General features: G+C 39.8%; 1 protein-coding gene across 2 annotated transcripts in view; it reads left to right on the forward strand.

Moving 5' to 3' along the window:
• Cyp2c11 (cytochrome P450, subfamily 2, polypeptide 11) overlaps nt 1-11,346 on the forward strand; it is a 36,229-nt gene extending 24,883 nt beyond the window's left edge. The window contains exons 7-9 of one of the 2 annotated variants that reach the window (NM_019184.2): nt 6,379-6,566; nt 9,917-10,058; nt 10,801-11,345. In NM_019184.2, coding sequence (NP_062057.2) covers nt 6,379-6,566; nt 9,917-10,058; nt 10,801-11,012 — 542 coding nt within the window. In that variant the 3' untranslated portion in view covers nt 11,013-11,345. Of the gene's footprint in view, nt 1-6,378; nt 6,567-9,916; nt 10,059-10,800 lie in introns of both variants that reach the window. The other variant, XM_087653668.1, reaches the window with a different exon arrangement.
• Nucleotides 11,347-13,343: the final 1,997 nt, after the last annotated feature.

Raw genomic sequence — 13,343 nt, forward strand, 5'->3', positions numbered from 1 at the left:
CAATTTTGTGGAATAGTTTGAATAGTATTGGTGTGAGGTCTTCTATGAAGGTCTGATAGAATTCTGCACTGAGCGGATCTGGACCTGGGCTCTTTTTGGTTGGGATACCTTTAATGACTGCTTATATTTTGCTAGGAGTTGTGGGGTTGTTTAAATGGTTTATCAGTTCCTGATTTAACCTAGGCACCTGGTGTCTGTCTAGGAAATTGTCCACTTCCTGCAAATTTTCAAGTTTTGTTGAATATAGGCTTTTGTAGTAGGACCTGATGATTTTTTTGAATTTCCTCTGATTATGTCTCCCTTTTCATTTCTGATTTTGTTAAGCTGGACACACTATCTGTGTCCTCTTGTTAGACTGGCTAAAGGTTTATCTATCTTGTTGATTTTCTCAAAGAATCAACTTTTGGTTCTGTTGATACTTTCTATGGTCCTTTTTGTTTCTACTTGGTTGATTTCAGCTCTGAGATTGATTATTTCCTGCCTTCTACTCCTTCTCGGTGTATTTGCTTCTTTTTGTTTTAGAGCTTTTAGGTGTGCTGTTAAGCTGTTGACATATGCTCTCTCCTGTTTCTTTCTGCAGGCACTCAGCGCTATGAGTTTTCCTCTTAGCACAGCTTTCATTGTGTCCCATAAGTTTGGGTATGTTGTACCTTCATTTTCATTAAATTCTAAGAAGTCTTTAAATTCTTTCTTTATTTCTTCCTTGACCAGGTTATCGTTGAGTAAAGCTTTGTTCAGCTTCCACGTATATGTTGGCATTCTTCCCTTATTGTTATTGAAGACCAGCTTTAGGCCATGGTGGTCTGATAGCACGCATGGGATTATTTCTATCTTTCTGTATCTGTTGAGGCCTGTTTTTTGACCAATTATATGGTCAATTTTGGAGAAAGTACTATAAAGTGCTGAGAAGAATGTATATCCTTTTGCTTTAGGATAGAGTGGTCTATAAACATCTGTTAAGTGTATTTGGTTCATGACTTCTCTTACTCTGTCTACGTCTCTGTTTAATTTCTGTTTCCATGATCTGTCCATTGATGAGAGTGGGGTGTTGAAATCTCCTGCTATTATTGTGTGAGGTGCAATGTGTGCTTTGAGCTTTAGTAAGGTTTCTTTTTCGTATGTAGGTGCCCTTGTATTTGGAGCATAGATAGTTCATCTTGGTGGATTTTTCCTTTGATGAATATGAAGTGTCCTTCCTTATCTTTTTTTATGACTTTTAGTTGAAAATTGATTTTATTCGATATTAGACTGGCTACTCCAGCTTGCTTCTTCCTACCATTTGCTTGGAAATTTGTTTTCCAGCCTTTTACTCTGAGGTAGTATCTGTCTTTGTCTCTGAGGTGTGTTTCCTGTAGGCAGCAGAATGCAGGGTCCTCGTGGCGTATCCAGTTTGTTAATCTATGTCTTTTTATTGGGGAGTTGACACCATTGATGTTGAGAGATATTAAGGGATATTGATTATTGCTTCCTGTTATATTCATATTTGGATGTGACGTTATGTTTGTGTGCTCTTCTTCTCTTTGTTTTGTTGCCAAGGCCTTTAGTTTCTTGCTTTTTCTAGGGTGTAGCTTGTCTCCTTATGTTGGGCGTTACCATTTATTATTATTCGTAGTGTTGGATTTGTAGAAAGATATGGTGTAAATTTGGTTTTTTCATGGAATATCTTGGTTTCTTCATCTATGTTAATTGAGAGTTTTGCAGGATACAGTAACCTGGGCTGGCATTTGTGTTCTCTTAGGGCCTGTATGACATTTGTCCAGGATCTTTTGGCTTTCATAGTCTCTGGCGAGAATTCTGGTGTGATTCTGATAGGTCTGCCTTTATATGTTACTTGACTTTTTCCCCTTACTGCTTTTAATATTCTTTCTTTGTTTTGTGCATTTTGTGTTTTGACTATTATCCGATGGGAGGAGTTTCTTTTCTGGTCCAATCTATTTGGAGTTTTGCAGGCTTCTTGTATGCTTATGGGCATGTCTCTCTTTAGGTTATGGAAGTTTTCTTCTATGATTTTGCTGAAGATATTTACTGGTCCTTTGAGCTGGGAGTCTTCACTCTCTTCTATACTTATTCTCCTTAGGTTTGATCTTCTCATTGGGTCCTGGATTTCCTGTATGTTTTGGACCAGTAGCTTTTTCCATTTTACATTATCTTTGACAGTTGTGTCGATGATTTCTATGGAATCTTCTGCTCCTGAGATTCTCTCTTCCACCTCTTGTATTCTGTTGGTGATGCTTGTATCTATGGCTCCTTGTCTCTTCCTTTGGTCTTCTATGTCCAGGGTTTTTTCCCTCTGTTCTTTCTTCATTGCTTCTATTTCCATTTTTAATTCCTTCAACTGTTTGATTGTGTTTTCCTGGAATTCTTTCAGGGATTTTTGTGATTCCTCTCTATAAGCTTCTACTTGTTCATTTATGTTTTCCTGCATTTCTCTAAGGGAGCTCTTCATGTCTTTCTTGAAGTCCTCCAGCATCATGACCAAATATGATTTAAATCTAGATCTTGCTGTTCTGTTGTGTTTGGATATCCAGTGTTTGCTTTGGTGGGAGAATTGGGCTTCGATGATGCCATGTAGTCTTGGTTTCTGTTGCTTGGGTTCCTGCAGTTGCCTCTTGCCATCAGATTATCTCTGTTGTTACTTTTTTCTGCTTTTTCTGACAGTGGCTTGACCTTCCTATAGGCCTGTGTGTCAGGAGTGCTGTAGACCTGTTTTCCTGTTTTCTTTCAGCCAGTTATGGGAACAGAGTGTTCTGCTTTTGGGCGTGTAGTTGTTCCTGTCTAGTGGTCTTCAGGTGTTACTGTGGGCGTGTGTCCTGAGTCCATCAGGCAGGTCACCTGGAGCAGAAAAGTTGGTCTTACATGTGGTCCCGAGGCTCAAGTTTGCTTGTGTGGTGTTGCTTATGAGCTCTATGTGAGGGCAGCAATCAGGAGGCCCTCTGCCACCCTTTCTGGGAGTCCCCGTGCACCAGGGTCCCAGATGGCATTTGATGTTTTCCTCTGGAGTCAGAAATGTGGGCAGAGTGTAGTCTCTTCCTGCTTCCCAGGCTTGTCTCCCTCTCTGAAGGTTTAGCTCTCCCTCCCTCGGGATTTGGGTGCAGAGAACTGTTAATCCACTCCCTTCAGGTTCCAGCGGTGTCTCCTGTGCAGGGGACCTGCAGCTCCAGTGCCCCTATCTACCGTTTCCCAGAGGCCGTGTATAGTTTCCTCTTGGGCCGGGAATGTCGGCAGAGGTGGGCAGTATTGGTGGTCTCTTCTGCTCTGCAGTCTCAGGAGTGCCCACCTGTCCAGGCGGTGAGCTCTCTCTCCCACGGGGTTTGGGAGCAGTGAGCTGCAGGCCTGGATCATCGAGGTTTGATATATTTCTTTACTTACATTTCAAATGTTATTCCCCTTCCCAGTTTCCTGTCCATAAGCCCCTGTCCCCTCCTCTCCTCCTCCCCATACGTGTATTCCCCCATACATCCTCCTTACTGCCCCCTCCCCATATTCCCCTTCATTAGGGGTCCAACCTTGGCAGGACCAAGGGCTTCCTGGCTTCCTTTCCTTAGTACCCCAACAAGGCTATTCTCTGCTACATATGAAGTTGGAGCCCTGGGTCAGTTCATGTATAGTCTTTTGGTAGTGTTTAGATCCTCGAAGCTCTGTTTGGTTGGCATTGTTGTTCTTATGGGGTTGCAAGCTCCTTCAACTCTTTCAGTACTTCCTCTAATTACCCCCAAGGGAGTACTCTGGTCAGTTCGGTGGTTTGCTGCAAGCATTGACCTCTGTATTGGACATGCTCTGGATGTGTCCCTCAGGAGAAATCTATATCCGGTTCCTCTCAGCATGCATTTTTTAGCTTCATCAATCTTATCTAGTTTTGGTGGCTGTATATATATGGACCACATGTGGGTCAGGCTCTGAATGGTCATTCCTTGTGTCGCTGCTCTAAATGTTGCTTCCATACCCCCTCTCATGGATTCCCCCCCCCCCTTTTAAGGAGTGGGAGCATCTGCATTTTGGTCATCCTTCTTCTTTAGCTTCCTGTGGTCTGTGGATTGTGGGTAATTGAGCTTTTTGGCTAATATCCACTTATCAATAGGTCCACACATGTGAGAGTGGTGAGTGACCCATGTAGAGGAGGCACTCAGGGGCAGTGCCAGGGTTTCTCTTTTTTTGGTTCTTTTTTTTCCGGAGCTGGGGACCGAACCCAGGGCCTTGCGCTTCCTAGGCAAGCGCTCTACCACTGAGCTAAATCCCCAACCCCGTGCCAGGGTTTCTCATAACAATACCTCCTATTCTGGCTTTAGGAGAGACAGTAGAATATGTGGGTATGAGGAATCTTAGACAGAAGAGAGATATGAGTGACAACCCGATAAATTCTGATAATTAAAATCATCCTTAGGTAATTATATCTAGATAATCAAAAATAATCTGCAAACTTGAGCATTTATGATAATTTAAAGCTATTATCTAATATTGGGAATTTAAATAAGTTCTTTTGTGTCCAAGAATGTATAAATCATATAATGCAAGAAATATTACCTGTAAGAAATATTCATAATATTAAAGTGATATAAGAATGAGCATATATATGAGAAAAATTATAATTGTACGGTAGGAGAGAGAGGGTATGTGGCTACATGAGAGAGAGTGTATGCAAGAGAGAGCAGAACAAAGAGACAGACAGAGAGAGAGACAGACAGACAGAGAGGAGTGTCTATTTGGGTATATTGTTTATTTTATATGTATATATAAATATGTGATTCATCATCTCTTTTAGAAGGGACTTTGAGAAATTGTTTGTAAATAGTATAGCAAAACAATAGAAACAGAAGTACCTCTGGATGTGAACATAAATTGCCTAAGATACTTCAAGATGTTCCAAAGAAGGGTTGGAGAGATGGCATAGAGGTTGAGAGCACTGACTACTCTTCCGGAGGTCCTGAGTTCAGTTCCCAGCAAGCACATGGTGACTCGCAACCATGTAAAGGGATCTGATTCCCTATTGTGATGTGTCTGAGGACAGCTACAGTGTACTCATATGCCTAAAAATAAATAAATAATTCTTTAAAAAAAGAATGTTTCAAAGTGAGTTTATTGCATTTGGCAAATGGGACAACCAATGGGAATTTTCAGATAAGATCACACACACATCCATCAGCCAGGAGAATTCAATTACTACCTTATGATAATTTGATATGGCACTAACTCTTTTTTATATTTAGAAACACCCTGGCTATAGGGCTAAAAACTTCTCTGACTGAGTCATAACTTAAAATAACCCATTTATTCTAGTCTATGTTCTGCAGTGTGACTTGTTACTAGTGCTCAGGTACTACATGTCCATCTCATCATATCTTCTTGGCCAAATATCCCACACCTGGCATAGTCCCAGCACCCACTCAGCCTTCTGAGTGTCTCACTTCCTATTTCCTTCCTAAGCTATAGGCCATCAAATTTATTATTGACAGGTGCCACAGACACAAGATAATTTCTCTACAGTTACCCCTTTTCATCCAATAAAAGGCTTTCTCTTTTAAACAAAATCTGTACACAAATATGACAATTAGGAAACAATTATGAAAACCATAAGGTAAGATTTACATTTATAATGACAAGTATATAGTATTTTGCGATTATAGAAAATATTTACTTATCTATCATATCTTGGCTATTTTATGGTTTTGTATTTATCTCAATTTCTAACTATTATTACAAACCTCAAAACATCCTTTTAGATATAAAACATCTTCTTAAATCCTATACAACTTAAGCTTAATTGCGAGACTATAACTAGTCTTTAACCTCATCAGAGACCTGAGAAAGAGTGAATATTACCTGAGTAAGTAGGATGTGAAGGCAAGCAGCTTCCTAGACCAAGAATTGACAAACAGCTGGCTGCCTGGACAGCTACCCAGCAATCTCTATAAAGTTAGAGTATCTGTCTTCAGCCTTCTGGCCCAGTATATCTGACAGACATATTTGTAAAGTCGGAGTTGTGAAGGACTTGCTTACCTTGTCTTGGCAGAATTCAATAGTCAGCTCTCCTGCGTTTTAATTTGTCTGTTTTGGAAAGTATTTATGACACTAAGTCTCACTTTCTGCTTTTTTGTCTTTGCAGGGACAGGGACAGTAATTTCTTAGTTCATACTTGTAAGGCATCTGTATAGTGAATGCAAATACATCTTATTTGCATTCATTATCCTGTATGATAATATATACAAGTATATCTACTTAGTAAGTGCCTGTTTTTTAGGTTCTATTTCCCTATGGCATTAAAAGTGTAGGTGGACTTAGGCCTATGATGCTTTTGGGACACTTTCTCATGCTCCATGCTACACTGACATGTGGCAGTTGTGCCAGTTTTCTCCAATGACATCATTTTCTTTGTCTTACTAGCTAAAGTCCAGGAAGAGATAGAACGTGTAATTGGCAGAAACCGGAGCCCCTGCATGAAAGACAGGAGCCAGATGCCCTACACGGATGCTGTAGTGCATGAGATCCAGAGATATATTGACCTTGTCCCCACAAACCTGCCTCATTTAGTGACACGTGATATAAAATTCAGAAACTACTTCATTCCCAAGGTAAGCTTGTTTCACATTGCATCTCAGCGTTGATGAAGTTTCCAAATTCACATTGTGGTTTCCCATATTGTTGCAAATTTCTAAGAAGATAATTAAAAGTAATAATATGTAAAAATGTCTTAAAAGCAAAAGTATAGCTCTTTAATAACATAATCTTAGAATTATTGAGTTTCTAACTTTTCATTAATGATTACTAGCATGATATTTTGTTGCTGTTATAAACTCCATGACTAAGGGCAACTTGGGGACAAAAGAGTTTATTTAATCTTACAGGTCAGAGTCCATCATTGAGGAAAGTTAGGTCAGGAACTCTAGAAGAGCAGTCACTCTTCCAGGGCATGGACTTAAAGCAGAAGCCTTGGAGCAATGCTGCTTGCTGGTGTTCTTTTCGTGGGTAGTGTTGAGACAGCTTTATTATCCAACCCAGGCTCACTTTTCTGGCACCAGTCACAGTTTGCTGGATCCTTTTACATAAACTATCAGTCAAGACAGGCATACTATTAGGCCAATCTGAACAAAACAATTTTTCATTTGAAGTTCCTCTTTTTTAAAAAAATATTTATCTTTATTTTTTCCAGTCCAGTTGTTATCTCCCTCCTGGTCCACCCTCTGACACTTCCTCATCCCATTTCTCTCTCCTTCTGGCTCTGTGAGGATGTCTCATCCCATCCCCAACTCATCCCGCCAGGTCTTCCACTCCCTGAGTCCTCAAGTTTATCCAGGGTTAGCAGTGTATTCTTTCTCCGAGGCAAGACCAGGCAGTTCTCTACTATATGTGTCTGGGGCCCTGGGCTAGCTAGTGTACACTGCCCGGTCAGTGTCTCAGAGATCTCAGTGGTCCAGGTTAGTTGAGATTGCTGGTTTCCCCCCTCCTTAACTCCTTCCAGCCTTTCCCTAATTTAACCACAGGATCCCCCACATGATTAGGTATTGGTAGGTGGTGGTGGTAGAACAGTAGAGAAGCCCCGAGGGCCAGCAGAATGAAAGGAAATATACAATATCAGAGGGTGGTAGTTAGGGGGATTCTCTAGAATGTACCAGAGACTTGGGAGGTGAGAGAATCTCAGGAGTCAGAGGAACTGACCCTTAAATGAAATGCCCAACAGTGGGGAGATGGATGGGGTTGCCTTCCCACAGTGAAAAACTCTGACCCAGAATTGTTCCTGTCTAAAAGAACTGCAGGGACAAAAATGGAGAAGATCCTGAGGTAGAGGAGGTCCAGTGACCGCCCCAACTTAGAATCCATCTCAAGGAGAGCCTTCAAGGCCTGACACTATTACTGATGCTATGGTGTGCTTACAGACAGGAGTCTAGCATGGCTGAGTTCCAAGAGGCCCAACAAAGAGCTGACAGAGACAGATGCAGATACTTATACCCAACCAATGAAGTTCTCTCTCATAACTCTGGGTTTTGTCAAGCTGATAACTGAAATAACTAGGAGAATATCTTTTTAAAAAGCAAATAAAGGGATATATAAGTCTGTTTTTATATTTCATATGCATTTGGGATATAAAAGTGTGTAGAACTATATTTTAGTTTATAAACCTATCACACTTAATAGCTAAAAACTTTAATGTATGTTTCCCAAGATTGAAAACGTTCTGCTACAATTTGATAAGTACATTCACACTGAAGAAATTATGAATATACTATTTTCCTCTATATAGCTTAAGATAACATTTTCTAGTTATACCAAGATTTTTTCTTATAGATTTGAAAACTTCTCATAGTGCAGCAAAGGAAGGAGTCCTCAGTTTCATTCTCTAAAATTGAGAACCTTTCTATTAAGATTTTTTTGATACAGCAATTGTTTTGAAGAATCAAAGCCTTTTGTCCTGTCTTCTTTCATGTGAAATTTAATCTTTGGGTATCCTATTTTCCAAATAATTTATCAAGAATTTTAATTATTATTTGACAATCATTGCCTGAGTATTCTATTTTCTAAATAATTTACCCACAGCTTATAAAATTAAACATTTTAAAGATAAATCTAGTTTTGACAATTTCTCATGTCTATAATGCAGCCTGAGCACACTTATCCTCTCTCTCTTTCCTTATCTCCTCTGACTTCCACTAAAGCCCTTCTAACAATTTCCCTTCCCACTCTTATATCTTACTGTTTTGTTTTATGACTTTCTGGGTTTGATGAGGGTCATCAGCATCTGCATGGGTGTGGGGCTATATTCTCTGGAGCTTTTGGGACTTAGTGGGCACAACACTCTTAGTACAACTAATTGATAATCTGTGCTTGAATTGATCATTCTGAGTTGTGGAATGATGTGTGTTCATTTCTCTTGTACTTTTTAATGTAGGGGTCATCTGTGATAATCAAATTATAAGCAGCATATAGTATATATGATAAGTGGTCAAAAAGTCATGATATACCTTCAATGGCATATTCAAAGTTATCACTAATTATATCAGATCTTCATTTAACGAAAGCTGAAGCAAAGGATTATCAATTATCCTGACTTTTCCAGAATAAACATAGATTTCCATCTAAAACCATAGCCAATATGAGTTAAATGAGAATAGAAGTGATAAATACAGCAGTGAGGGCAGACTCCGGTGTCTAACCTTGGTAATATCTAGAGTGTGTTCAGTCCTTCAACTCAATTTTTTAACTGCTAATGGAGATGAAATTAGCAAAGCTGTTGCTACTAGCATTAAACTAATGTCATCAATTTTGTGTCTTCTTAAAAAACAACAACAATGACAACAACAAGGACAACAACAACAAAAAACCAACATTGAGTCCAATGAGTACTGCTCACATACTTGTGGATATGTAGCTATCTCCTGGGGTGTAGTTGCCCAACAAGGTCTGATTCACAAAGAAAACTGACTCCTTAACTTCATCAGAGAAACTTTCTTTGCCGTAGAATCATGGTGATCAACACAGAGACTTAAAACTGATCAAGATACTGAGAATAAGAAACCTCAGGATGCTCATTCCTAAATGGAATATCATTATCACACTTCCTTCTTTCAAGGATAAAGCATCAGTGTGGAAGAGAGGGCAGAAAGATTGTAAGAACCAGAGGTGGTAGTTATGTGCCAGTATCTCCTGGGCATGGACTGATATTATATTTATAAACTGATAGCAGTTGTGACAACATGCATGAGTTCTGTTCGAGGTCAAACCAGAGCATGGAGAAGGGAGGTGGGTGTGAAGTTCCATCCCTAGCTGAGGATCTAGAGTCAGTTCATCTCTGTGTTTGGTTTATGTGTAAATGTCATTGCTCTGCTTTGAATCCAGTACTTTTATTCATAAGTCAAGTAGATCGGTTTAGGTGAGTTCCTTCAATTCTTCTCATTCAGCTTTCATTATGTCTGTTGGCTGTTTTCAGGGTACCAATGTGATAGTATCGCTGTCATCCATACTGCATGATGACAAAGAATTTCCTAATCCAGAGAAGTTTGACCCTGGTCACTTTCTAGATGAGAGAGGTAACTTTAAGAAGAGTGACTACTTTATGCCATTCTCAGCAGGTAAAAGAAATTCATTTCCATTTGTACTTTGGAGGACATAATCGAATTTTAGGATCAGATGCAATTTCTATGGTGATTTTGCCAGGACTAATAGATTTTCTGCTTATATGCCATAAGAACTTCCACTTTAATGACTATATATTTCCTCTACATATAATAATTCTTTATTGGACCATATTAGTGAGCATTGTAGAGTCTAGCACAGTTTTTCCACGTTAAGAAAGCAAATTATATTTGTGTGCCATCCCTGGCTCTACATCCCTGTTCATACCAATGAGGTTGGCCATGATCGTGTTAGTGGATTCTGGGAGAGGAAGGAAGATAGGACATCCAGGAGTGGAAGAGACCTGAGGCAGTATGGCTTAATGGAGGGGAACAAAGGCTACCTTTGGTAGAGTCTTTTGGGGCAAGTAAATCATTGGCCAGGGCCAGGGTGCTAGGGATGCCATATTTGCATAAGGGAGAATATCCGGTACTGATCATAAAGAGGAGACACTATTGCTCCTGAGGGCATGTCAGAACCTTGCTTTGTCAATGGCAGCTTGAAGCTTTCAACTTCATGGTATTGGAGATGGGTGAGTGGAGCTGTGTGTGGGTTTGAGAACCTGATATGGGTGTCTTTTATCCACATGCTGAACAACTCATTGACTACTGTAGAATCTCCATGACAATTCACAGCACAATCTGCAGACAATTCAGGAGCAAGTCTTTTTCTCTTTTTTTCTTTTCTTTGTTATTACAGGAAAGAGGATATGTGCAGGAGAAGCCCTGGCTCGCACGGAGCTGTTTTTGTTCTTCACCACCATTTTACAGAATTTTAACCTGAAGTCTCTGGTTGATGTAAAAGACATTGACACAACACCAGCTATCAGTGGATTTGGCCATTTGCCCCCTTTTTACGAGGCTTGTTTTATTCCTGTGCAAAGGGCAGACTCTCTAAGCTCTCATCTGTAATGTCTCTTCTGAGGGTCCTGTCTACTTCATTCTTGGTACTATAGTAGCTTTAACTCACATATCCCCATTTCCTTCGGATCCAGTGAACATCAAACCTCATTGAGTTGAGTTCCCTGAGTCAATATATAGTTCTATTCCTGTTCCCTATATCTTGTGACGTTCCCTATATCTTGTGACATTCCCATGCAGTACTTACATAGTTAGTGCTAATACTTGTATGACTTCATTACTGTTAATACTGTTTTCACTATATAAAAGCAAAATATTTTAGAATATGAGAATTCAGAGTCATCTGTTCCCTTCATGTGCTAAATAAATACTAATTTTTGGACCAGTTCATAGACTCTTTTTTTTAATGGGTATAATGTAAGGAAGAAGTAAAGAAAACAAACTCTCAGGAGACCATATTTGTCTTCATTTATACAAAAAGGGACCGAGGAAGACAAAGGCAGAAGTGCTTTCTTGGCTGTTACTGCACATTTGGATTTGAAGGAGAGAAATTGTATCCAAGAAAAGTTCCTGGCTTTGGGAATCATTCTGATGATTAGTCATGCACAGTGAACATTGGGGATTAGAGCTAATACCTCAGCTTTGATGTTTACTGTGAGCACAAAGTAGGGATAATGAATATTCTTTTTGCTTTCCGTTTCCAACTTAGAGTTAAATAGTAATTAACATCTATGTCGATTCATATTTTATGTGTTTGTTCAAGGAGATGGTTCATTTAATAAAGTGTTTGCTGTGGAAGCGAGAGGATCCAAATTTAATACCCAGACCCATGTAAAGAAAGCAAGGCTTGGTAATGCATGTTTAAAATCCTAGTGCTGAGAAGAAGGGATGGGAGGGTCCCTGGGTCTTACTGGCTAGCTAGCCTAACATACCTGTAAGTTATAAGACCATGCTCAAAACAAACTAGCCAGCTGGCAGTGGTGGATGTTTTCAATCCCACACTGGGGGCAGGGGCAGGTGGATCTCTGAGTTCAAGGCCATCCTGGTATATCAATTGAGTTCCAGGACAGTCAAGGCTATACAGAGAAACCCCTGTCTCAAAAAAGCAAACCAAACCAAAACATGGTCGATGATACCTGATGAATGACCCCTAAGAGTGACCTTTGTTGCATACATACATATCATCACATATGTACATACCACAACATACACCCACAGAAAAGTTTGTGCATGAGCACATACTTAGAAAGTCACAGTTTTGGTGTAGATTATGTACTTCACTTGGTAGAGAGCTATGGCACATGCACCAAGATGTGCGCTTGAGCTTCAGTGTTGCATAAAACTCTATGTGGTGACACATGTCTATAATCTCAGCTCTTAGGAGGTAGAGAGCAGATCAGAAAACTATGATCATTCTCTGCTATATAGCAAAGTTGAGACCAGGCTGTGCTAAATGAATTTTTTATCTCCTTTCTTTTCTTTTTAAAATAAGAACAACATTTAATTGAGGCTGGCTAACAGGTTCAGAGAATCAGTCCATTATTATCAAGGAAGGAACATGGCAGCATCCAGCCAGGAGGAGCTGAGAGTTCTACATTTTCATTTGAAGGCTGCTAGTAGACTAATAGTTACCAGGCTGCTAGGTTTGAGGGTATTTAAGCCCACCCCCACAGTGACACACCTACTCCAACAAAGCCACAACTCTTAATAGTGTCCTTCCCTGGACCAAGCATATACAAACCAACACATTCCACTCTCTGGACCCATAGGCTTGTACAAACCTAGGAGTCTATGAGGCCATACCTAAACACAATTCAAAATTTAGTTTGGTTCCTGTCAGCATGCACTTCTTAGTTTCATCCATCTTATCAAGTTTTGGTGGCTGTAATATATATGGGTCACATGTGGGGCAGACTCTGAATGGCTGTTCCTGCAGTCTCTGCTCTAAAAGTTGACTTCCTATCTTCTCTAATGAATATTTTCTTTCCTTTTTTGAAGAAGGAGTAAAGCATTAGCATTTTGGTCATCCTTCTTGAGTTTCATGTGGTCTGTGCATCTTGGGTAATTTGAGCATTTAGGCTAATACCCACTTATCAATGAGTGCATACCATGTGTGTTTTTCTGTGATTGAGTTGCCTCACTCAGTATGATATTTTCCAGTTCATTCCATTTGCCTATGAGTTTCATGAAGTCATTGTTTTGGACAGCTGAGTAGTACTCCATTGTGTAGATGTACCTCATTTTCTGTATCTATTCCTCTGTTGAAGGGCATCTGGGTTCTTTCCAGATTCTGGCTATTATAAATAGGGCTGCTATGAACATAGTGGAACATGTGTCTTTGTTGTATGTTGGAGCATCTTTTTGGTATATGCCCAAGAAAGG

The sequence above is a fragment of the Rattus norvegicus genome, chromosome 1, assembly GCF_021556685.1.
Source record: "Rattus norvegicus strain SHRSP/BbbUtx chromosome 1, alternate assembly SHRSP_T2T, whole genome shotgun sequence".
NCBI lineage: Eukaryota > Metazoa > Chordata > Mammalia > Rodentia > Muridae > Rattus > Rattus norvegicus.